Below are 26484 nucleotides of genomic sequence, written 5' to 3'. Positions count from 1 at the left end.
AAAACTGTTTCAACCCATTCTCATCTGACTGCACATGTGTATATCATTCAGTTACTTACAGCTGAATCTAAACTGTTTGAAAGAAATATTACATTTGCAGAAAAAGATATACAATGATTGGAAAATGATCTTCTGTGGTGTTGAATTTTGATGCTTGTTTTATAAAGTCAAGGCACAATTTGAAAATTTAAATGTGGTGTGATGAGTTTGTATGTATAATATAGAGAAGAGGAAACTGTCCCTCTAACTATTTGAGTAATTGTTTACAAATGCTGGGAGTCATTCAATATTTGTAAGGCCATACATTATCCATACTTGGTTTACATTTTTGTGTTTGTGCATGTGTGTGTGTGTGTGTGTGTGTGTGTCACAGCATCCAAAATATTAACTACATAGCCAAAATATTAACTACATAGCCATATCCACAAAAGTTAGAGAGAAAAAATGCATTGAAAGATGGTTCAAAAACTGAGTGATATTTCAGTTGGTGAAACTACTAATTAGTTTTATTTGTTAAGCCAAATTTCTTTTGAAGTAACAGTACATAACAGTTGGAATTATGCTCTTTATGTTTCCTTATTTTCTTTAAACACACCTTCTGAAAGATCATTTTCCACTGTCACCTCCTTTAATACTAATGGTTGAGGAGGCAATTCTAACCTACAGAAACACTTAAATATCTTTTGCATATATCTGGAATTCTCATTGCAAATTAGGGAAATTTTCTCTCCTTTTGCTTCTTATGCTTCCTCATGGTCTTCCCCAACAGCCTCCTCTGCCTATTTTGATCTGTGATACATTAATTTACATTAATTTTCAGATCCATTGCATCATATAGTCTATCTAATATTTGCTCCAATTACTGTGGGTTCTTTGTCAATAATACATACATTCAACAAAGAACACATTTCCAATAAATGTACCTTCTAACATTACCATAGGAGAATCCCCCTAATTTTCTTATTCCTTGCTCAAAATTGAAGTATTTGCTAAATATTCAATTTTTTTCTTGCCCATGCTAAACTGCTATCTATACCATACTTCCATTCTGAATTCATCCAAAACATTTGATAATTCAAGCTTATATCTTATCCTTTTAACAAAATAAATACACTTTTTCAGTCAGTGTTCTTTAATGCTAAAGAACTGCTTGGAATGCAGTTGCTGTGCACTTCCCAAATTCTCATAATTGTCCCCTTTTCTCCCCTTTTAATCAGGATTCATTCAAACATCTCTCCTGTCACACACCAGCTAAACCATTTGTGTTTTACATTTATTCTTGCTCTCTATGCCCTTGCAATAGGGAAAAAGCATTCCTCCAACCTTTGAGCATAGAGTATTTAACAAATATTAAACAAATTGAAACACAGTTCCATAAGGAAATCACATCAAATTTGCACTTTTTTGAACTACATAATCTTATTACTACACAACCGCTGCAATCTTATCATTTTTCAACATTCTCACAGCATATTACTTTATTTTCCCAATTCATTCTTTTATGGTAACATTTATAGCATTCTCTTCAGTACTACTCTTTATTGTATAAAATACATTTCTGAAACATTTTCTTCAAAACTCTTCCATTTCAGTTTCATCCCTAATGTATTTTATTTTTAATACGATTCACTCTTCTTGGTCTACATTCTTTGTAGCTACCATTTTCTTGCTTACAATCATAATCCAAAGCAAAATTTTTGAACTTCTAGTTACTTGGAAAAAGTCTTCTTAACTATCTTTGCATTATGTTGTCTTTTAATAATTAACTACACTGCAATTCTATATTTTCCGTTCTTCCTCAAATGATTTTGCACATGCTGTGGTGTTGAAGCACTTAGTACAAGAGTAACTCCATGGGTAGAAAACCTAAATGTGGTCCTAAATTCTTCTCCTGTTGTCACTGCCAGTTCCCCTGACTTTGCGATTGTAATTTCATCTTAAGTAAAAAAGTGCAAGATTGGAAGACAGGCTTGAAATTCAGGAAGATTTGAGTTCAACTTGGACACTTCCATTTTGTCGGCTTCGGTGACAGCAGGGATTCGCTTTCTCTGCGATCCCTGCTGTGCTAGCCGCCTTGGTGCCTCCGATCCTGACAGATTTGGAGGCTAAGGCTGCCCTGTTGGGGCAGCTGAAGAAAGGGGGGATCCGGACAGGGGTTGAGGGGTATCGCAACCCCCCCCCAGCCGGCAATAACCCCCTTCTCTCAAGACGGTGGAGCGGCGGTCTTTATGGCCGCCATAAAGAAGCCGGCAACTGGATAAAGAATGTGCAGGAGGAAGGAGTTTTAAAACGAAAGTTTTTTTTCTTGGTCGAACTGGGACCTTAAGGACATATTTAACACCTGGGAAAGTATTGGCTTGGAAGCTATAATGTTCCCGATTGATGTTTTCAGCTGCGAAGAAAAGTGACAAAAAGGGGAAGTTACTCTCCCTCCCTTATGGAATTAACAAATGGACAAGGGAAACCAGCCTTTTGATAGAAGGTAAAACCTAAACTCCTTTGTTATAAGTGGGAAGGGAGAGGCTTAGGAAAACAAATTTTTACTCTAAGACTTTGCTGGAGGAGATGCCTTGAAGATAAAGAGAATAGAAATTAATTCTAAGAAAGATTTAAAGCACAGATTGGACGTTTTTTCTTTCCCTAATTTGACTTCACCCCTAGAAGAGAAATTGTAAAAAGAAGAAGCTTGTACTCTGCCTGGACTGTTTGATGATTGCGGGATTTTGGGACTTTTGGAAACTGTTTTAAGTTTGGAAATAACTGATTGGCTTAATAATAAGAAGAGAATACAGAAAGAAGAAGAAACAGTTCAAAATGGCTCTATCTCTTGATGAACTAAAAAAGCAATATTTAAAAATAAAGAAAGAAGGCAAAGATGTTATGGGAGAAGCCCTTTGTTTCCTAGATATGGCACTTGTCATGTGTCAGCAAATTAAACAACAGCTGGAAGAAGCCGAGGAAGAAAAAGCCATTTTTAATGAACTAAACGGTGTGACTAAGAAAGAAAGGAGAAAGAGAGGAGCGAAAAGGAAGGACTTAAGAAATAAAAAAATGTTTATGAAAGAGAAAAAGAAGATGCAAAAACAACAGAATGCTAGAAAGCAAAAGGAAAGAGGAATGCAACAGAAAGGGGAAATCAAGAAGGCAGAGGTTTGGAGAGGAGGGGGTAAAAAGTTTAGGCGGGTTAAGAAGGAAAGGGAAAAGGGGGAAAAAGGTTACAAAGATATAAAACAAGATGGAGAAAAGAAAATTTTTTTTAGGGATAATGGGTAATATATGGGTTTTTTTTTAAAAAAGGGGGGATTCTGCAAAGTACACATGAGTATTGTAATAGTGGTATTTGTATTATAAGTAGATAATCAGAACTTTTTAAGATTTAATAAAAGACTAAAATATCAAGGTATAACTTTAAAAGGTTTAATAATGAATGATATTAAGTTTTAATAAAATACTAAAGGGAATGTTTGAAATATTAGTTTAAATATAGAGTTTAATGGATTAATGTGTTGACTGTTATGGATTTATTATTGTAGTATTGGTTTCTGAAATAGTAGAATGTACTAAGCAGAATCTGATTGGGATTTAGGTGTTATTTTAAATTTTAATTTAGGGGAATGATAGAAAGGCATCATACTCCGATTAGTGATTCCAGGGGAAACTATTCTTTTTTAAATTGGAAATGAGACAGATGTAAATGGAGAAATGGACAAAAGATATAAAAATATTTTTCTTTAAAGCAAGATTAAATATATAAAACAGAATTAAGATGAGGCAAAAGTGGAGAGGAGTTATATAATAGATATAGAATGGTAAATAAGATAGGTAATGGTATATAAGAAGAGTATGAATTCAATTGAAGTCCATACAAAAAGAGGTAATCTGGGGCCAAGTTACTTTCTAGAAGGAAGTTTTATGTTTATGTCTTATGTGTGTGTGTTTAATTAAGAATTAAATAATAAAATCTCGGAGGAAGACTAGATGAGAATAATTATAAACAAGCCAGAGGAAAATATAAATGTGATGATTGAATAGCAGATAAAATAGAAAGGAAATATGATTGAATAATGATTAAAGAGAAACAATGTGGAATTTGGAAAAGGGAATTTACGTGTTTATATGGAAATGGGATAAATTATAAGTACGTGATATAAAACAATATGTTACCTGCCTTGTAAAGATCTACAATGGAAAGAGGTTTTATGTTTTTAATGTTTAATGATGTTTTGTTTTGTTTGTTTGTCTGTAAAATCAATAAAACTTGTTTAAAAAAAAAAAGAAGATTTGAGTTCAACTTGTGAGTATTTATTTTTTCTTGCTTTTTCTATTTTCTGGTAGTGATTAGCACCCCGCCATTATTTTCATGGCACTTTAGTTTGAGAGAGTTGCATTAGACTTAGGGCTATACAATAAGTCTTCTGTCACCTCATAGGGAATACGGAAATTATTATCTATTATAAGACTAGAAACTTTTGACGCTAAATTAGTAAAGTGCTAATCAAACTGTAATAAATTAACTCTATTTACCTCAGACTGTGAGCAAAGTACTCTATTTTGGCTGCCCTAATTAGGGACTCTGCATGTTTTTATCAAAACATATTTATGCTTTTCCAATTTTGCTGCATATGTTCAGTATAATTTGACTTATTTGTTTCTCCAAATGATATTAATCAAAGTGTAACATGATCCCATTTTAGCTTTACTTCAAAACATTTATTCAAGGCATCTGCTTCTTTTGCTTTCCATTTTTTAAAAAAGATAAATATAACCTCTTCTCAAAATATTTTCCTAAAATGTAGAGCAAAACAAGCCTGGATGAAATTAGCACTGAACCACAGGAAGCCTTTGTACTTAGCTCTTTGCTCATTGTGTTTCCTCTTAGCGGAGACTTCATATTGTGTAGAATACCAGCTCTACTAATATTCTTAATTGTCTTGTATTATATATTTATGTCTGAAAGTTGAGGACTTGAATACAGTTGTACTCAACTTACAGACATTCATTTAGCAACCAAAGCTACAACAGCATGGAAAAAAAGTTAGTTATGACCCGTCCTTGCACTTAAACCATTGTAGCATCGCCAGAGTCACATGATCAAATTTGGGCATTGGCATGTATTTATAATGGTTGCAGTATCCTGGGGTCATGTGACTGTCATTTGCAGCCCTCCCAGCTGCCTTCCAATAAGCAAAGTCAATGGGGAAAACTCACTTAACAACCATGTGATTTGCTTAATAACTATGGCAATAAAGATTGTAAAATCAGGCATGACTCACTTAAGAACCACCCTGCTTAGCAACAGAAATCCTGGTCCCAATTCTGATCATAAATCAAGATCTGTCTTTATATACATTCTCTCCTTCCCTCCCTCTGACCCTCTCTGTCAACAATTATTATTGAGTCTGTGAAGATCAAATAAGTAAAAATGGTTTATTAAAACATGTTTATTGGAGCTATTTATTTATCCAATTTATACAGTAATCGTATTCAGGAACTCCAAGTGGCATATATCCAATAAAATAAGACAGTCCATAAAATAAACTATCACACTCAATAAATTTAATTAGATTTATATTTATGAAATGTAGACTTATGTCAAACCAGAGGCTCAGGAGAGATGTAAAGCATATTCTGCCTTCAAATGCAGAGCAAACAAGAATGATCTTGACTTTTTAAAGGCGAGCAAGATAGGGGTTACTTTCACCTCAGGAAGGAAGATATTTCGCAGGGTGAGGGCTGCGACTGACAAGGCTTATTCTCTGTTCCGCTCCAAAATAAAGTGACATTCTAATATAAGAGCTGTAAATAACATTTATATTGATTTTGTTCTTTAATGATTTTAAGAAATGCAGAACACCAATGGATCCATTTTATATAATTTCAACAGTCCAGAAAATGAAAAAGTACATTATGCTTTTAAGCTAATTAACGCTCATAATTTAATCAAATCAGGCAGGCTATTTCTATAATCTTCTGTCATCAAGTTGGCATTTTCATCTGTATTAAGTCATTTTAAGGTCTTGCAGGACTTTTCATTGCATGAACCTGAAAAATGTCAGAGCTCCTTCAAAGACTTAACTGAACTTATTCCTAAGAGTATTGAAACATTTATTTTAAGATATACACAACCATAAATACTGTTCTTTGGAAACCTTATCTGATATTTTCTGATTTATATTTCTTCTCATGTCCATCTTCCATCTCCAGTCTTCAAAGGGAGGGGATTATGCTCTGCTTCAATATATGTTGGCATTCATGGTTTCATGGCACAATATATGTTGGCATTCATGGTTTTCTCAATGAACTGTAACTCCCCAGTGCCGGCAGCACTCATATGCAGCCCCAGACCATGACATTCCCACAACCATGCTTGACTGTAGGCAAGACACATTTGTCTTTGTACTCCTCACCTGATTACTGCCACACATGCTCGACACCATCTGAACCAAATAAGTTTATTTTGGTCTCATCGGACCCACAGGACATGGTTTCAGAAATCCATGTCCTTAGTCTGCATGTCTGCAGCAAACTGTGGGCTTTCTTGTGCATCATCTTTAGAAGAGGCTTCCTTCTGAGACAACAGTCCTGCAAACCAATTCGATGCAGCATGCAGCGTATGGTCTGAGCGCTGACAGGCTGACCCTCTCACTCCTTCAACCTCTGTAGCAGTGCTGGCAGCACTGATACATCTACTTCCTAAAGCCAATCTCTGGATATAATGCTGAGCATGGGCACTCAACTTCTGTGGTTGACCATGGTGAGGCCTGTTCTGAGTGGAACCTATCCTGTTAAACTGCTGTAGGTCTTGGCCATCGTGCTGCAGCTCAGTTTCAGGGTCTTGGCAATCTTCTTATAGTCTAGGCCATCTTTATGTAGAGCAACAATTTGCTTTTTCAGATCTCAGATAGTTCATTGCCATGAGGTGCCATGTTGAACTTCCAGTGACCAGGTGCCATGTTGAACTTCCAGTGATGAGAGAGTGAGAGCAATAACACCATATTTAACACACCTGCTCCCCCTTCATACCTGAGACCTTGTAACATTAACAAGTCACATGACACCAGGGAGGGAAAATAGCTACTTGGGTCCACTTTGGATATTATCACTTAGGGGTGTACTCACTTTTGTTGCCAAGGGTTTAGACATTAATGGCCGTGCGTTGCATTATTTTGAGGGGACAGCACATTTGCACTGTTATACAAGCTGCATACTCACTACTTTACATTATAGCCAAGTGTCATTTCTTCAGTGTTGTCACATGAAAAGATATTCTTAAATATTTACAAAATATGAGAGGGTGTATTCATTTCTGTGAGATACTGTATGTCAATGCATTGCAACTAAATGAATAATTTTATTTAATTGTATGTGATATTGTATCTGTCAGAGATCAAAAAGGTCAAAGACCAAAAAGGCATTAAAAAAAACTAATAATAGATTGTATGGATGCTATTCAATATACATTAAAAGAGAAAAAATAAATAAAAATGGTATGTGCACAGACAGGTATATATGTGATTATGTGTATGATGGGTGGTCAGTAAGAGTGGAATGGAATTAGAGAGTGAGGGATTCACATCAAAACCATTGTCTTTTAAGTATGGTTTATAACGGAGCAATTTTTCACTTTTGAAATGATTATCTTGAATTGATCTGTCAACAGAAAGGATAAGATTTCAGATTAAGGCCGGCATCTGCTATTGTGGAAGAAAATTAACTCTAAATGCTAAGTATGATACAGGGAGAACAAGGGTGAGAAGTCTCGGTCATTGCATCTGAATAAACACAAAGGTGTTTTTAAAAGGAGATACTGTTAAATCTCTTCTCCATTGTCTTTGGAGATGGGGTGTCAAAACCAGGAAGGTGAATATCCCTTCTATGTGGGACAGGTAGTATTGTAGAGGTATCTGGGGATGGAATACGAAATGTCACTGTAATGGAGTGATGATATGAGGATTTCTTTTTGTTATCTTGTTAGTCAGAGTCAAATGCTTTTTGCTAAGCTTCAAGCATGACTGTCTTCAACCCCATCATTAACAGAGCATGAAGTAAAAGTTCACACTAAGCCACAATCAGTAACAAATGTATATATGTATGTATAAATGCTCTTGTGTGTATGCATACACTATTTAATTTGAAGTTTTCTTTGATAGTTTGGGGCAGTGGTTGCCAGTCAGTGGGCTGGAGACCACTGGTGGTTCATAAGAAAATTTTGGTGGTCTGCAGAGAAATGTCATCCCCAAAGCACCCCCCCCCCAAGCAATTAATCCAGGCTGCGCAGGAACACAAGGTTGCACCGCCCACATGGCTGCGGGAATGCGAGGCTTGCATTGCTTGCATTGCAAACAACACGAGGTAGTGAGAGGAGAGGGAAAGGGCGGAGGGGGAACTTGCCCCACTCACCTGGCCTGGCCACTGGGCTGCTTCTTTCCGCTTCTTTCTTCTTCTACTTTTGTCTGCAAGCAAGAAAAGCAGCAAAAATCTTTCTTTCTCCCCCCCCCCCCAAACTCCGCCACAAATGAGTCTTTGGGACCCTGCAAGACATCCTGCTCCAAGAGGCTGTACCATTCTGGTGGAGTTTGGGTGAGAGAAAAAAAGACTTCTGCCGCTTTCCTTGCATGAAGCCAAATCTCTCTCTCTCTCTCTCTCCCTCTCCCTCTCTCTCTCTCTCTCTCTCTCTCCCTCCCTCTCCCTCTCCTTCTCTCTCCCCTCCCTCTCCCCACCTCTCTCTCTCTCCCTCCTTCCCTCCCCCCTCCCTTCCTCCCCCTGAGAATGGAGTTGGAGACAGTATCCTGTGATCCCAAATAAAGAATGATCAATAGATATGAAAATGGGGTGGGGAATTTTCCAGCAGACTTTTTAAAAAAATTTTCCCAGGTCTCTGCTGCTTTCTGCAGAGATTCTGGGAAAACGTCAGCAAGCCACAGTCAGTCAAAATTCATATTAGTGGTCTGCAGGTTTTAAAATTATGAGGTGGTCCCTGAGGTCCAAAAGGTTGGTGACCCCTGGTTTGGGGCACTGTACATATATGATGAAACCTTCTACTTCTCAGTTTCACGTAGACCCCCAGAATCTTTTCTGGAAGATCCTTCAGTTTTCTAGATTATATTTGAGAATATTCAAGGTCCTATTCATATCAAGGGAAAAGTCCCCTTGTATTGATTAGAGAGGATATAAATTCAGTGAATCTAGGAGTAGCCACTATTATATCCCAGTATTAATCATGATATTGTCACAATGCAAAACCAGTTATTACCTTTATTGTCAGAGAACAACATGTGTACAATGAGATTGGCTGAGCCTCCCTTCATGCACTCCAAACAACACACAATGAGGACAGAAGTCCCTAACCCAGTCCCAATCTTATTACACTATGTGACCTTGTTGCACAACATGCTGACCCCGCAAGTCTATCATACTATGTTGACATGAAGTTAATTTCCGTTCAGAAGTGCTGACTGAGATGTGAGTCATCCCTGAGAATTTTCCTCACTCTTCTAAGGCAATGAGCCCTAGCGAGGTCAGCTAGTAGTTATCAGGGAACAGCCCACAATGTTTTGTGCTGTACTCACCACCCTCTGTAATGTCTTTCTGTCTGCGGCTGTCAAGCCAGCATACCACACCATAATGCAATATGTGAGGACGCTTTCTGTTGTGGACCGGTAAAAGGGGTTAAGCAACATTTGCCCAAGCTATTTCAATTTCAAGTAAAGCTATAAGGTATAACACGAATATTGCTTCAGGACAGTTATTCATTCTGATGCCTTTATTTAAGAAATTATTGTGATTGGTAAGTGCACTGAATAATCACTCTAAGATATAAGATTCCTCCATGTCCGTCTGAGAATTTCTCATCAGGATTGAGTTGACTATAAATGTCACCTGTGTTGCTATATACAGCTCCCCAAAGTAACTGAATTCATATCTTGCACACACTATATAGCAAAGAGATCCAGATTTTTGGATCTGTATAAGAGACCTATTTACATTGCTTAAATGGAGAGGTTTTCACACACACACCCATCATTTGCAGATAGTATCCTAAGCAAATCTATCATATACTGTAGCACTTTTATTCCATTTTCCCTGAGTGTAATTGCCTTCAGTATGCATCTTAAAAACACACATTTAATTATTAAATAAATATGGAATTTATATGAACCCTAAGGAAGAGATTATTTTCAGAAGAATCTTGTTGCAATTATAACTTAAAGAAAAGATCTTGCCAATAAATCAGCATTCTTCAGAGTTGCTTATTATATGTGGTTGCATTACTAATATATTTCCAATTTTAAACTCCTAGGAAACAGCATGACAACTTTTTTTAATGAGATTTAACTTCTTTATTGTTGCCTAGTAGTATACTCAAGCATGATGAGATTTATCTAGACATTTGATGTAAGGTGGAATAAACCAACTCTAATATCTTCCTCAACCATTTTTCTTTTTGCAGTTTTAGGGAAATGTGAGTGAGTTCTTCTTAGCTCTTCACACAATTTAGTACAGGGGCATGATGTAAGTGACCTTTAATGTTGTTCACCATTTTCATGACTGTCTAGCTCAGTTTTCAACTATGGCTGAGTGTTTTGGCAACCAGTGCTTCATTATGTAAAAGTCTCTGTTTACCCATTTCACTAAAATAGAAAACCTTGTTGAAAGAACAGCTTCTGTTCTGGATTTCTAGGACAGATTCTAAATAGTTAATTAAAAGAATGAAAATATCTTAGACTGCTGTTGTTGCCTCAAGCTCAACCATCTTAAAACAATTAAAATCATCATTGTGGTGAATGGAATGCCAATAATTAGGCTTTCCCGCAAAGATCTTTGAACCCATCTGGATTGTGTACATTTCCTCACTCCTCCTTTTTTTTTTTTTTTTGCAACTAGAAGGAAGATATTTAATAGTACTGTGTAAAAGAGTACTATTTATTCTACTTCATATTCTGTTACAGCACTGCAAGAAGGAATAGTCAAGAGTCTTCAGGGTCTCTGCAGTTGTATGAGGTTTTTATATTTTAGCTATGGGTTCTGTTACTAAAGGTCGGCTTCTTGACTTGAGCTGCTTTAGCAAATTTGAAGCTCTCTTCTTTGAATTTAAAAATTCAAACTTCTAATTGGATCAAGACTGATCCCAGAAAGACTGAATATTGCTGGGAAATGTCTCCTAGCTTGCTTCATTTGTTAAACCAAGAGCACATTCTGGACTAGGATGAAATTCATCACAATACCAGCTAAATCTCATTGCTGGGTAATTATCTGCCTGGTGGGATTTATTATTATGTATGTGTAATCTACATAATAATAAATTTAGATTTATTATTCCTCATGGATCCACATGCCTTTCCGTTGCAAATGCTTGAAATGAAACTTTTGTGGTGGACATGAGGGAATCTCTGTGGTATTCTGGGGAGATTTGCTGCCTTAAAGTGAGATATTTGGCAAGAGAAAGGGCATGGAAATGCAGTAGCTGCTCATCTCCCAAGTGATAGGGCCTTTGCAACTACTACTACATGTGCTGTTTTGTACTGTGTAGTATTAGGCCTGAGTTTTGTTGAGGAGTAGATATATTTTGGATGTTAGAGTTTGAATCAAGACTTTTTTTTCAGTGATTTGTAGTGTTTTGAGCTCTGCATTACATGCAAAAAGAGATATTCTCCAAATTGCACTTTTTTTGTGCTAGAAATACTGTATTCAGTAATTAAGTTAGTTCAGTTAACCAGATGCTGAATTCGAAATTGGGCCTCAAATAAAGATACATTATTTAAATATCAAGAATACTATACTTTTTTCAGGAAGAATCTGTTAGCCTTGACTTCTTGTACGCTTCATTGTTGTATTTCCTGTATTTGTACCACATAATTCTTTATTTCTTCTCTGTCTATTTTCCTCACTCTGTCTCCCTTTTCCTCACTCAGGCCTTCTTTGTTCTAAGATGAGTGTTACCTTTGGTTCCATTAGTGAAATTTGAAAAACAGTATCGCTTAGTAGATGTCCTTTTCTAATATTGCCCAGCTTCCACTTTCTGCCTCTTCTTCTCTACTGGCTTTACACTAAGCAGAAATAATGGTAGCTGATTTGCCACTCTTTATCTCACCCCTATAGCTATTCCTTTTTTTCTGCTCTCTCATTTGAGTTTCACAGGGTTTGGGGTAGGTAGTTTTTAAATCTACAGTTTTCCCTCGCCATTTGAATAGGATAATTTGTTTGCATAGTACAAAAAATAATAATCAAGCTTCCTTCCTGTTTCAAGGGAATCGCCATAATCATGGGCAAACCATTATTATTGCATTATGGATTCCGTGCTTTAAGATATCTTTAGTAAAAAGTTTTTTTTAAAAAGAAGTGCTGCAAGATAAATGCTTTCCAGATAAGTAAGAGATTCAGTGAATAAATATTATTCAACTTAATCATAGTGGGTAGGTTTTCACAGCTGTTCTTGATTATCAAATGACTTATGACATGCCGTGTGGGAAAATGAATGATATTGAATGATGAGGCAATGCTGATATTTCACTGGCCATGCTGCAAGCTTCTTCAGAATAAAGTACATTCATTATTTGCTTTATTTGGTAGAATATGTAGGCTGCCTGATTCCCAGAGAACCGAGGTGGCTTACAGTCTAATGTCTAAAAAAATATGAGCAAACATATAAACAACAACAAAAACCATTTGACAGGGCATCACCACATGCAAGTATTGGGAGAACAGCCACCTCTCTAAGGGGATCCATCCAGATCTCTGGAGGGATATCATTCCAGCGGGCAGGCACTATGACAGAAAAGGCTTGGGTCCCACGACATGACATGGCTAAATTAATGGGACCCCAAACACACCCATTTTCCTAGCTCACTGGATGTAGAGGAAGAACAGAGCAGCAGTGCCTCAAATAACCAGTCTCTACCTTATGCCATAAAGACTTTATGGTGATAACTAGCACCTTGAATTACATCTGGAATCTAATTAGTAATCAATTCTAACCACAAAGTGTTTGGCACCCAAAAGTATAAGGACATGCCTTTCGTTTCCTGCATTAGTATATCTGATCTAGCTGTAGCTTCTTCATGGATAACCCCATGTAGAGAGTCTTACCATTCAAGAGTTGACCAAGTTGGAGGTAACTGTCTGAAGAGCCTCTCAGTCCAGGGAAGAGTGCACTAGATATACTGTACAAAGACCAGCTTAGCTACAACTTTTTGAAAGGACCTGAGTCTAAGACAACTTCCAGATTGTGCACCAGTGTTTAATGAGGAATGTGCAATCCCATCCAAGCCCAAAAATAGAAAATCATTAGATCCAGTGGGCTCAAATATTCTGACCCCCTCTCTCTTGTCAGAATTATGTCTGTTCTTCTCCATCCAGACCCATAGAGTCTCTGCACACTGGGACATACTTCAATCTTATCCTTTGTTTGATCTGAAATTGTGATGTATAGTTGGGCATCATCAACCTATTAATGATACTTGACCCCAAACAGATGACTCATCCAGTGATTTCATGTAGATGTTAAACAAGAGAAATTATCAAGTCCTTTGGCACCCACAAGTGTCATAAGTTCCCCCCACCTCCCAAGTAAGAGATCATGGACTCAATCTCCTCCCTATTTACCATTGATTGAAACCAGAGACAAAAGAAAAGAGTAGAACTGCCACATAACAGTGCTGCCCACTCCAAATTATTCTCATCAGTCCTGAAAGATGCCATAATTGAGAGTATCAAAAATGGATAAATCATTCCAGACTGAATGCTTTATTCATGATGTACATAATGTGTTTGCTTATTCTGTTATCCTTTTATTTTTGTTCAGTAATTCCATTTGTCAGCTCTAGGTATTAGCTGTGTTTTGAATTAGTTACATTTTTATGATTCTGTCCAATTTTAAACTGGTTTGAGTAGTATCATATGTTGGTATGTCTGGATTTATAGATAGGTGCAACGGGGCAAGGTATTCAATTTTCTGCATAGTGAAAACACTTGCCAATCTCAGATAAATCATTCACAAGTAAACTAGGGATCTCAATATCCTATTCCTGATTTATGAAAAGCAGAGTGCCAGTTTGAATTCGCTGTATGGTAGAGCCTCACGGTGTTCTTCAATGATGGTCAAGAATCCTACTTCTTCCACTTTAAATCTTCTGCCAATTTTAAGAAGGATAGTGCCACTAATACTGTTGTATTAGTATCCAGACAGAAAGTAAGCTCTGTTCCCACAATCCTTTTCTTTTCCTGGCCTTGCCATTACTTGGAATACTGTGTTGCCTTTCCTACAGAAGGGAAGTTTCTGGCAGCTCCTAATAAATCAATCTATTTCTAGAACCTGTGAAACGTTAATAATATAAACACTATATATGATGCTACTCCAAGAATTGCCAAGATGCAAATGCAGCTTGTCCTTCAGAAAAAATTCCCACATTTAAGATAAGCCAGAAAGATCAACCTCATTCTACCTATATACTTTTTTCTTTCTTTCTTTCTTAGGGAAGAAGTAGAGACATAAGCAGAGGCAAACATTCTCATGATCTAAGGACATCATGGTCATATGTTTATCGTATCAAAATAGAAACAGTGACATTTTAAAAATGTTAATTGACAAAACTTTATTTCTGAAAAGATTTTTTTTAAAAAAAGTCATGCAATGTATAAGGATAGCAATTTAGAGCAGAGTGGAAGAGAAATTCTATTGTGTGCAGAACTATATACAGTATAATCTATCTTTGAATTATTATTGTGTACCCTTCTGATAATGGAAATGTTTACTTTTTATAAAAAGTTAATAAGGGAAATTCCATTCATTATAGGAGATCTACATAGATTATATTTGTCATGTAGTCATTAAACTCTTCCTTTTTTCATTTACTTGTTTGTCTATGAGATAACTACATGGAAAATATAGGAGAAAATATTAAACAGTTTTGTTTAAATAACGTTTTAAGTAAAATGTTATAAAATTAACTTAAATCAATTCACCTTGAACAAATGAGTTATTTGATTCTACAGTGTATCTATATTCAGTCAGTATCTTCTTACCTTGGCACTATATACTATATATTCCAACCTGAGAAATGATGCTTTATCAAGGCTAAGACTCTCTCAGATCTCTTATGAGACTTACTCATCTCAAATCTCTCTTCTTCCCATTTTTCTTCCAAGTGTAAACTAGGAGGAGATGCCCTGTGGTTGCCATATTTTGGGAGTTCCACCACTCAATCATTAGAGTTGGGTTCTTTATACTGTTTGTTAACAGTAATCTTATCTGAAAATATGCTTTTTTAATATGTACATCATTTTCTGCATTAAGAAACTGGTATGTTCCAAACTAATAAATAATTGTGTTGCTCTGGAAATATAAATGTGGCCTTTGTTGCTTAAAGACCATTCATTCAGCAACTGTTTGACGGCAATGAATGAAGAGATTTAGATTCATTCCCAAAGTTACAGCCACTGCAGCACCCCAGTGGTCATGTAATTGCAATCTAGGCTCTTGGCAAGTCATTTGTGCTTACGCCATATTGGCAAGACCCCCACAATTATGTGATCACCATTTGAAGTTTTTCCTACCAGCTTCCTCAGAAAGTCAACAGAACCTAGCAGAATTTAATTTGAAGGTTCATTTATAAATAAAACCTATGTTATCAGAGTTAATCGATGAATATGGTGGCAGAAATCCAGATAAATTTATTTGTGGTACATTTATCTTATAGAAGAAATAAAGCAAGACAAAACAAAACCCATCTCTAGAAAATGGGGCTGTAAGAGTAACTCCAAGTGTTGATATTGTCTTAAATTTAAGGAATTCACTTTTTATCCAATCTATATTTATCAATCTATATTTACTTGGCATTTTAGTCTTCAAACTGTAGGGGTCAATCTAATAGAGATTAGTGAGACTTTGTTGCACTTAGCAATCTTTTTTAGATTGCATTTCAAGTATATAGCAGAATATATGTGTTAATTAGTTCTTTTTTAAGGACATTTTTCATAGTATATATCATGAATCTAATAGTACTTGCAAATTAAATATTGTGAAAGCAATGTCACTTTTTAATCAAAATTTATATATGCATATATACATATATATATACTGTTTTGTTTTATTTTTTAGTTTAAATCATATGCACAGTGGATGATTTCTCATCATGAATCGTGCTTTTAGCAGAAAAAAAGGTAAGCCGTTTCAATTCAATGATATTGAAAAAGTGAAAAAAAGAAGCATTGAAAAAAAGACAACATTCAGAAGGACAAAACTTGAAATGACATTTGGCCAGAGCATTATGATAAAATGAATTGTTATTTAATTATTTACCATATGTAAGAGGAGTGGTTTATAAGATTTAAAAGATAGGCTAAAATTATATAATATTATCTAATTATTATCTAATTATATTATCTAATTACATTAATATAATCATTTATATTAATTAGTCGGGGAAAAGAAAAAGAAAAACTAACATTCACACAAAACCTGGAAAAAAATTAGAAATCTTCCAAATGCGCACCTGGCGAAGTGAGCATTTTCATGCACCTGACTTGTGAGGGCACTCTGGAGTATTCATCACACATAATAGAAACTCTCCTGATAATCTCATTGACTGACCAAATCTGTAACGATGAAAAAAGTCCATTAGGTATTCTGGTCTGAACGCTCAGGCTTTCCTCAAGTCAGAATGGAAATAGGTGTTTCAAGGACACAGAGTTCTTATAAATAGATTATAGAAAAGCTATTAAACCAATTACAAAAGGATTCCAGTGGCTTCTAGATATCAAATACAAACCCAATGTATAAGGACAACAAGGTTTAAATTCTTGTAGTTGTCAACTGAGGATTAGGCAAATGATTGTCATTTGTCCACTCTCTTAGCACCTGACAAGAAACAGTTACTAAATAGTGATTTACCACGTACAAAAATGGCCACCAGTTTTAGAAACTGAGATTAAATCTGAAGAACAATGAAGCTCCTGGCAAGCATTTTCTATCACACGACCTATTTAAAAAATATAATGACTGGTATATATGAGCTATTTACATGACAACATTCCATAATATGATGCAGACCATTCATCCATTACACTTGTCTTGACATGTGACTAATGGATACATTCATTTTTCTTGTTTCTGTGCCATGACAAATGTGTGTGTGTGTGTGTATACATACATACATATATATATATATATATATATATATATATATATATATATATATATATATATATATATATATATAGTACATATATATATATATATATATATATATATATATATATATATATATATATATACACACATACACATGTACATACATACATACATACATACATACATACATACATATATGTGTGTGTGTGTGTGTTTGTACAATGTATATATATGTATATGTATATTTATGTAATATGTATATCTATTTTCAGAAATTTGCATGTGGTCTGCTGGGGGAAAAATCCTTGATTTTCTTTTTTTAAAAACAGTATTAAAAACCTGGAATAAGGAACTCTACTCTTATATAAATGGCAATGTGTATTCAAAATATTTCTGGCCAATGAATTCACCATATACTTTGAATGAGCCTCCCACCTATAATACTATATATCATCTAAAATGCTAGGACAAAGTTCTGATTTAAGCTTTTGATTTGAGGTTTTAGGAATTATAATACTCAAATAATAGTTTGTAATAAGACAAACATTGCTTTAGTTTCTGCTTGTACACAGAATGATCTTTTTATATCCAATTTGGTAGAAACTATCATTATTTTCTACTGTGGTTTCCTGCAGTACAGTCCATAAAGCATGGTTAACAAAGACAAGGCAACCATGATGGTGCAATGAAAGCTTTACCTGTTTTTAAGTTTTTCATGGTTGCCATCTTGATTTTATTGATCAAACTGTAGTTCACTGAAATTTACTGAAACCAGTCAGGATGAGACACAATTCAGTTAAACTTAGTAGAATCTTTTCACCGAGATGGAATAATGAATTATGGTAATCAGTAGTTGAAAATGCAGGCAAATGCCTATCATCTCCTGCTAGCAGGGGAGAAGTAATAGGATTGTGTAAGTTGCAACAAATTATGATTTAGTGGTGCTCTAAATTAATGGTTTCATGCTTAATGTGTCAGAAATGAGCAGGAATAATCCTTTTGCTTATTTCTCTGATGGGGCTGTGAAGAGTAGATTGAAAGTGTTTGCTTCCATTTTAAAAGTAAGCGTAATGTGCTTTGCATTATGAAGATAACTATAATCTTGCAAGAATTCAATGAAGCAGCTCCTGATAGACAATCCAGGGGAAATTATGTCAATCAGTAGGGGCTTTCTTTGAAGGTTGGTTTTAGTGGCAACATTTTTTGCCATTGACAAAGAGAGTAGTGGCAAAAGTTGTTTGCCATTGACAAAGAGAGAGTAACTGGCACATATCATCGAGTTAAATAGTGAAATGAGCCACATTCATTTATTCAGTTTGTATAACTGCCTAAAAGTAAAAGAAGTCCCTGCAGATTTTACTCCACTAATCATTTCTGACTATAGGGAGTGATGCTCATCTCTGTTTCAAGGCCACTGAGCCCACGCTGTCCACATTTCTGTGGTTATGTGGCCAGCATGCCATCGTAAAGCGCTGTTACCTTCCCACCAAAGTGGTACTTATTTATATACTTGCATTTGAAACTGCTAGGTTGGCAGGAACTGGGGAAGGATGGGTGGCACTCAGATCTCAAACTTGGGCTGCCAGATTTCCAGCCAACAAACCCAGTGCCTTAACCGCTGAGCCACCGCATCTAAGCCAGGACTAAAACTCTGGTTTCCACATTCCTTCTCCAGAACCTTATCTATTAGATGAAGTTGACTCTCTGTTTTGTGTAATATTAAGTTCAGTTGCAGGTTTATTTGGAAGCTATTTGTTAATGCTGGTGGTAGCAGTAGTAGTGTGGAGAATGATAAAGTGTATTCTTTGATATCTAGAATGAGGATGATAATGTACAAATGCATGCCTTTATTTATTTTATTTATTTATCGGAATTTGTCAAACAAAAATGAGAGCAAGAATAAGAGAATAAAAATACAAAGACAGGGACAAATAGGCACATTGGTGCACTTATGCACACCTCCTCTACTCACCACTAAAGTATGAAGTAAGGTCCACGGAAGTCAATTTGTGAGTGAAACTGAAAATTTGTAGCTGAGACAACTGAATCAGGTAGAGCATTCCAGACTTTGACAATTCCATTAGAGAAATCATATTTTTTACAGTCAAGTTTAGAATGATTTACATTGAGTTTAAACGGTTGTTCACATACGTATTATTGTGATTAAAACAGAAAAAAGTCATTTACAGGTAAAAAATTACTACATATAATTTTGTATGCAATACCTAGGTCTGACAACAAGTGAAACAGTTCTAAGTATTCAAACTGAGAATGTTGAGCCTAGTAGCATAAGGAATTCTATTGTGTATAGAAGAATGCAAGACTTTTCTCGTGAAATACTTCTGAACTTGCTTGATTGCATTGATGTCAGGTATAATCAGTCTACAATAGCACAAAGATTAAAAAGTCTTAATTATGTTTTTTCCCCCTTAGGCCTACATACATTTAATATAAAAAAGAAAAAGAATGGGAAGAGGGCAAGAAAAACTTATAAATTAAGTCATAAATTATTTATCACCCAACCAAACCAAATGGCTTAAAAGTTAACTCTAGTAAGAATGGTTGTTTTAGGCGCTGTTCTGTATTACAACTCTAAACTGTATATTAAAAATTTAAAGAACAATTAACCTATTCTAAAATGAAATCTGTACAATGCCAGGTACAGTATTCATTTGGTGGTTGTTACAGTAATATTATCCTGGTGTTTCATTTTATTGCAAAAGCAAGTGTAACGAGGGAGGAGAATAATAAACCAAATCCAAACTTCTTTAGGAGATATTTATTTGCCTGGGAGTAAAAAGTAAATGTACATAATAAAAAAAAAGATAATTGCATAAGGAGGTACAGATAGACATCAAAAATTGAGCCAAGGCAAATATGCTAAATTTAAGAAATAACATAATTATATACTCGTATTTTAGCATTGTCAACCTCAAGGCAGATTGAGTTTATTTTTATGGATATAGTGATTGATTTTGAATATCATAATGTGGTAAAATGTTTCATTTTTATGTCTCAAATAGAAAATACAATTTTGTTTTGAATTTTATGGTTAAATAGTGAAATGAATAAGCAATAAATTGCTTCAACTAATGAGTAAGCTATACATTGTAATTATAGCTTGAAAAGGGTATACTTGCTTTTTAAAATAAAATGTAAAACACAGTGCAAAAATTAAGAGCTAATGGCTAGGAGATTTAGATATTGTAAATTAGATATCTCTAGCCTTTGAGGGTTGGAAGCAGAGGTGGTATTCAGCAGGTTCTGACCAGTTCTGGAGAACCGGTAGTGGAAATTTTGAGTAGTTCGGAGAACCGGCAAATACCACTTCTGACTGGAGATTTTACAGTTTCCTTCCCCTGCCCCGCTCACCAAGCCATGCCCACAGAACTGGTAGTAAAATTTTTTGAATCCCACCACTGGTTAGAAGACATAACTCAAAGACAGTAGGCACAAAATACTGCCTTGGTGAACTTATCCAGTGATAAAATACTCATTTAGTAGAAGGCAAATTGATTTGTACTAAATAAAGGTGGAGTATAAATCTAATAAATCACTTTGCTTCCTGTCCTTTCTAAGATGCTGTCCACTACCCCAGGCCTGCTATGTTTTGGTTGGGGGAGGGCAGGTAATTAGGCGTAATTCCAAGCAAACACAATATGTAACTTTACTGCATTTTTCCCCCCCAAAAGAATACCCCTGGAGTCTAGGTGAATTTTAGATATTTTCTTGGAAATACTGTATGCCATGTTTATTGTTTTGAATTGAAAACATCTTTAAAAAGTAAAATCAGATGGAACAAGAGAATCTAAAGTTGCCCTGTTGAACCTGTTCAACACAATATTTCTTAGCATTGCTTTGTGGGTATGTATTATGTGAATTCTGCCATTTATTTGCTCAGTTAATATAATTTGCATGTGGAAATCCATGATGTTGTTTCTGAAGAAAAACTAATGAGGAAAACAGTACCAAAGCTGCTGGTTCTTTTATAGCTTCTGCCAAAATAAAACACCTACAAAAAAACCAAACAGCTTATAATTAGCAGTAGAGCCTTCCCTTTATTTGATTGCGAAACAGGTATTAAAATAGCAGGAACTGCAGTTGAAGCAACATACCTTGAGGTCCTGGAAAAAAGGGACTGCAATCATGGTGTTCATCTCCTTTGTAAATATTAGTATTCCTAGCATTTTTTTTATCTTTAAAAAGCTAGATTTGCCATAAAAAATGGAAACATATCAACAAGCAGCATGCATGGACTTAGAACAGAGGTCTCCAAACTTGGCGACTTTAAGACTTGTGGACTTCAACTCCCATAATTCTCCAGCCAGCTATGCTGAGTTGAAGTCCACAAGTCTTAAAGCTGCCAAATTTAGGAACTCCTGACTTAGAAGATGTGCAGAGCTTGGAATTCAGCAACCAGCCAAACCCATGAGCCAGAGTGAAGCAGCCCACCATATTTTATTTTTCTTGCCTGCTTAACAAGAGGAAGGACTGCCTGCTTATAAGAGGAAGGACTGCCTTTATCTGGTTAGGCTGTTAATTTTGCACTGCTATTTTTAAAGTTTATGGCATTCAAAGATGCACTTGGAAAGTTCAAAACTGCTAAATGAGCTAAAGGACCTGTTAGAGATTGGCATAGCCTGAAAAAAATGTCAGAACTAAGTGAAAAAAAGTCAGTTCACTTACAGCTCCTATAATAGTCTCCAACTTTAAATGATATAAATTTGAAAAGATCTTGTAGCACAATGATTGTTAATTATAGAAACTTGGGAAAATAGGGGACAGTGACTACAATTTAATATAAGAAGTAAGGAATTATATAGGAAAGTATGGGCTATGCTTGTATAGACTGGTAATAAAATATTCAGAAGTACAGACTAAAAAAACCCGAAGTACTTGATTTATCACTTTGGGGAAACAATAGACCCTGGAATTTAAATTTTTAAAAGAACACTTCTCTTCTCAGGGGATAAGTCTAGAAATGAAAATAAAAAGCCTATTCAAAAGTAATTAACTTATTTATTTACTAAAGCCTAAAGGATATTGCAGATAGCTTACAGAGAGCAATAAAACAGCAATCCAAAAGGAAAACATTGAAATACAAAGGAAAGAAGATAAACATAAAAGTCACATGGAAATAAAAATATTTTTGAACAAATTTGTTTACAACAATTTTCTGCACTAATAGTCCTGCTTCTTCTTAGGGAGAACTGTTCAATGGACTTTCTGTAGAGTGGCGAGCCTTCCTATGATGACAGTAGCACTGGAATGTTCTCTGTCCTGAAATTTATTTAATTATCATTTGTGAAAAGGGAATCTCTTTTTATCCATGCCCTTCTGATCATTCAGTTATGAAAGGAGGTACCAGTGGCACTGGGCAGCAGTGACTTTCCTTTCCTTAAAGGAAAGTCCTAAATATCTTTATCCTTACTCTTTATCACCCATCCCCCTCCCACTTGTGACTATATGACTGTAACTTTGTGCTTGTATCCTTACAATTTATATTGACTGTTTCCTAGTATGATTTGATTGCTTAATCACACTTGGCCAATAAAGAATTCTATTCTATTCTATTCTATTCTATTCTGTTTGATCTTGCTGGAGAGACAAACTGAAGGAGATGGTACACAATTTTTATAAAAAATGAATTCATGATGGAAGAGGCCAACTACTATATGTGAAATATAATTAAGGTTGTTGGCAACATTTTGATACTACTCTTCTCTGACTCCCTTCCACCTATCCTTTACCGTACCCATTTTTATATCTGTGGAAAGATGAAGACTTGGAAAGATGGTTGGTTTCCTGTGATAAGACAGTACTGGGATTCATAAATCATACTGTAGTATGATTTCTTTGTGTCTCCCATATTGTCTGGGTGAACCAGCTGTTATAATTGTAGTGTAATATGCAAATCATTGTGACTCATTCCACCAACTCTGGTCAAAAAGGCTTGGTATTAGGTTTGAATACAGCACAGTTTTGCTGCATGGGATATTTTGGGAACATAGTGAGCAAATAGATCGACAGATGATGCTCTTAATATGGCTCTGCACTACACCCTACAACACGTTGAATCTCCAAATACCTACGCAAGGGTCCTCTTTGTAGGCTTCAGTTCAGCATTTAATACTATCTTTCAAGACACTCTTCTAAGTAAACTAAACCAGCTAGAGCAGGGTTGTCCAACCTTGGCAACTTTAAGACTTGTGGACTTCAATTCCCAGAATTCCTCAGCCAGCTTTGGGAGTTGAAGTCCACAAGTCTTAAAGTTGCCAAGGTTGGACACCCCTGAGCTAGAGGTACCTGAATATGCTTGTAAGTGGATCATAAGACAGGAAGCAGCAGGTGAAGCTAGGCAGAATCACATTTGATACCTGAAAAATTAGCACTGCCCCCCCAAGGAGGCTGTATGCTTTCTCCACTTCTATTCTCCCTATATACCAATGACTGCATCTCAAACAATCCATCTGTTAAAATACTGAAGTTTGCAGATGACACAACAGTGATTGGTTTCATTAGAGAGAACGATGAATCCGCATACAGATGGGAGGTGGTACAACTTGCCTCATGGTGTAACCGGAACAATCTGGAACTGAACACACTCAAAACCGTAGAAATGGTGGTAGACTTTAGGAGAAACTCTCCAATACTACCACCTCTTAAAATACTAGACAACACTGTATCAACAGTAGAGACCTTCAAATTTCTAGATTCTGTCATATCACAAGACCTAAAATGGATACCTGACATTTAAAACTTCATCAAAAAAGCACATCAAAGAATGTTCTTTCTGTACCAACTCAGAAAGCTCAAACTGCCCAAGGAGCTGTTGATACAATTCTATAGAAGAATTATTGAGCACCTCGATAACTGCATCTCGATAACTGTTAGTGTGGAAGAAATAGCTGCCAATTCTTCTAACACAGGATATGCCAATCCAGTTCTACAGAGGAATTATTGAGCCTGTCATCTGCACCTTTATAACAGTCTGTCAGCCTTCAAGATTTTCTCCCTTTGCTTTGCATCTTTCGGCTATCATAAGTAATGGGGGGGGGGGAGGAGGGGGAGAATGATTATGGGAAGTGAGCTGGAGGTGTTACAAACCAGAACTGTATTAATTGGGGGAAGTACATTCTTGCTTAGGTTTCTATTCTATCCTTAGGTTTCTATTCTATGCTATGTGCAGCTGCAACTTTTTATCAAACTATGTCAAGGTCAACGGACAGAAGCTTCATCACCACCTGGAGATGCCCACATGATGGGATACACAACTTTTAATTGGAGGAACCAATTGAACTATTGGGGGTGGGAACGTTGCCATTACTTTGTATGTGTGATTTACATGCCTAATTTCTCAGATTCAGAATTCTTTTGTTGCTACCACTTGACTTCCAGTAAAAGATATCTTTTCTCTAATTAAAAGAGTCTAAGTATTTCTTTCTTGGATTTTGAATGGAGCACCAGCTGACACTGTCTGGTTTGGTTCTGCAACCCAACAAGACAGACACAGACTTTGGAGAGTAATTAGGACTGAAGAAAAAAACAATTACTAACAACCTGCCTTCCATCGAGGACCTGTATCCTGCACAAGTCAAAAAGAGGGCTGTGAAAATATTTACAGACCCCTCACATCCTGGACATAAACTGTTTCAACTCCTTCCCTCAAAACGATGCTATAGAGCACTGCACATCAGAACAACTAGATACAAGGACAGTTTTTTTTTCCTGAATGCCATCACTCTGCTAAATTATTCCTTCAACACTATCCAACTATTTACAAAGTCTGCACTACTATTGCTATTAATTTTCTCATCACTCCTTATCATTCATCCCCTCCCACTTGTGACTGTATGACTGTGCGATTTATATTGATTGTTTCCTAGTATGATTTGATTGCTTATTGTACCCTATGACCATTATTAAGTGTTGTACCTTATGATTCTTGACTCTTGATGAATTTATCTTTTCTTTTATGTACACTGAGAGCATTTGTACCAAGACATATTGCTTGTGTGTCCAATCACTCTTGGCCAATAAATAATTCTATTCTATTCCATTCTATTCTATTTGAGGACATTTGGGGTAGAACCAATGTGGCTGTGGAAAACCCACAAATCTTTTGAAACAGAGGTAATTCAAGATTTAGAATTTGCCTGAATTTGATGCACATTGTGAAAGATGCTAATGCCTTGTGACCTCTTTATTCTTGTCTTCTTCTCTGGGTCTCTGACATATTTGATTGACTCTCATTATCACCTTCAATGTCATAAAGAGACTTTCCAAGAAGGGATATTATTATTTCAGACAGTGTGCTGCTGTTATTTGACAGATCAATGGGATGTAGCTCTACCTTACCTAACCTTCCTTACCTTACTTTACCTTATCGTACCTTATTTTTTACCTACTTTGTTTCTAAGCTATCTAATCCTGAATGCTTTGTGTAGCTACTGAAGGCTCTGCTTGATACAGATATTTTGAAATCTCAAAAGTTTGATAGGTATCTTATATATAATATCCTTCACATTCTGCACAGAAGGTAATTTGCATGACTAATTCATGTATCAGCAAAGAGAAGGAATTAATTTGGATCTCAGATAACAGATAACAGATAATCAGAGTTGGAAGGGACCTTGTAGGTCATCTAGTCCAACCTCCTGCCCAAGTGGGAGACCCTACATCATTTCTGACAAATGGCAGTCTTCTTGAAAGTCTCAAGTGATGGTGCTCCCACAACTTCCGAGGGCAAGCTGTTCCATTGGTTGATTGTTCTCACTGTCAGAAAGGTTCTCCTTATTTCCAGGTTAAATCTCTCCTTGTTCAGTTTCCATCCATTATTCCTTGTCTGGCCTACAGGCGCTTTAGAAAATAGCTTGACCCCTTTCTCCCTGTGGTAGCCCCTCAAATATTGGAAGACCGCTATCATATCTCCCCTGGTCCTTCTCTTTACTAGACTAGCCAAGCCCAGTTCCTGCAACTGTTCGTTGTATGTTTTAGTCTCCAGTCCCCTAATCACCCTGGTTGCTCTTCTCTGTACTTTTTCTAGAGTCTCAACACCTTTTTTATAATGTGGTGACCAAAACTGGATGCAATACTCTAGGTGTGGTCTTACTAAGGCTTTCTAGAGTGGTATTAGTACTTCCCTTGATCTGGATTGTATCCCTCTGTTAATACAATTTAGAATTGCATTAGCTTTTTTGGCTGCTGCTGCACACTGCTGGCTCATATTTAGCTGGTTGTCCACTAGGACTCCAAGATCCCTCTCACAGTTACTGCTATTGAGCCTGGTTTCACCCAGTCTATATGTGTACTTTTGGTTTTTCTTGCCTAAGTGTAGGACTTTACTTTTCTCTACA

General features: G+C 36.0%; 1 protein-coding gene across 9 annotated transcripts in view; it reads left to right on the top strand.

Moving 5' to 3' along the window:
* The window catches only part of GULP1 (GULP PTB domain containing engulfment adaptor 1), a 148356-nt gene that overhangs the window by 60007 nt on the left and 61865 nt on the right, over positions 1-26484 (top strand). For 8 of the 9 annotated variants that reach the window (XM_087919824.1, XM_026696929.2, XM_087919826.1 and 5 more), the window contains one exon: positions 16097-16158. The exons of the other annotated variant lie outside the window; for it this stretch is intronic. In XM_087919824.1, the coding sequence (XP_087775950.1) occupies positions 16131-16158 (28 nt within the window). In that variant the 5' untranslated portion in view covers positions 16097-16130. The remainder of the gene's footprint in view (positions 1-16096; positions 16159-26484) is intronic. 9 annotated transcript variants of the gene reach the window in all.

This window comes from Pseudonaja textilis, chromosome 1 (genome assembly GCF_049901715.1).
Source record: "Pseudonaja textilis isolate UNSWEBS1 chromosome 1, rPseTex1.2, whole genome shotgun sequence".
Classification (NCBI taxonomy): domain Eukaryota; kingdom Metazoa; phylum Chordata; class Lepidosauria; order Squamata; family Elapidae; genus Pseudonaja; species Pseudonaja textilis.
This window is presented reverse-complemented; position numbering and strand designations above follow the sequence as displayed.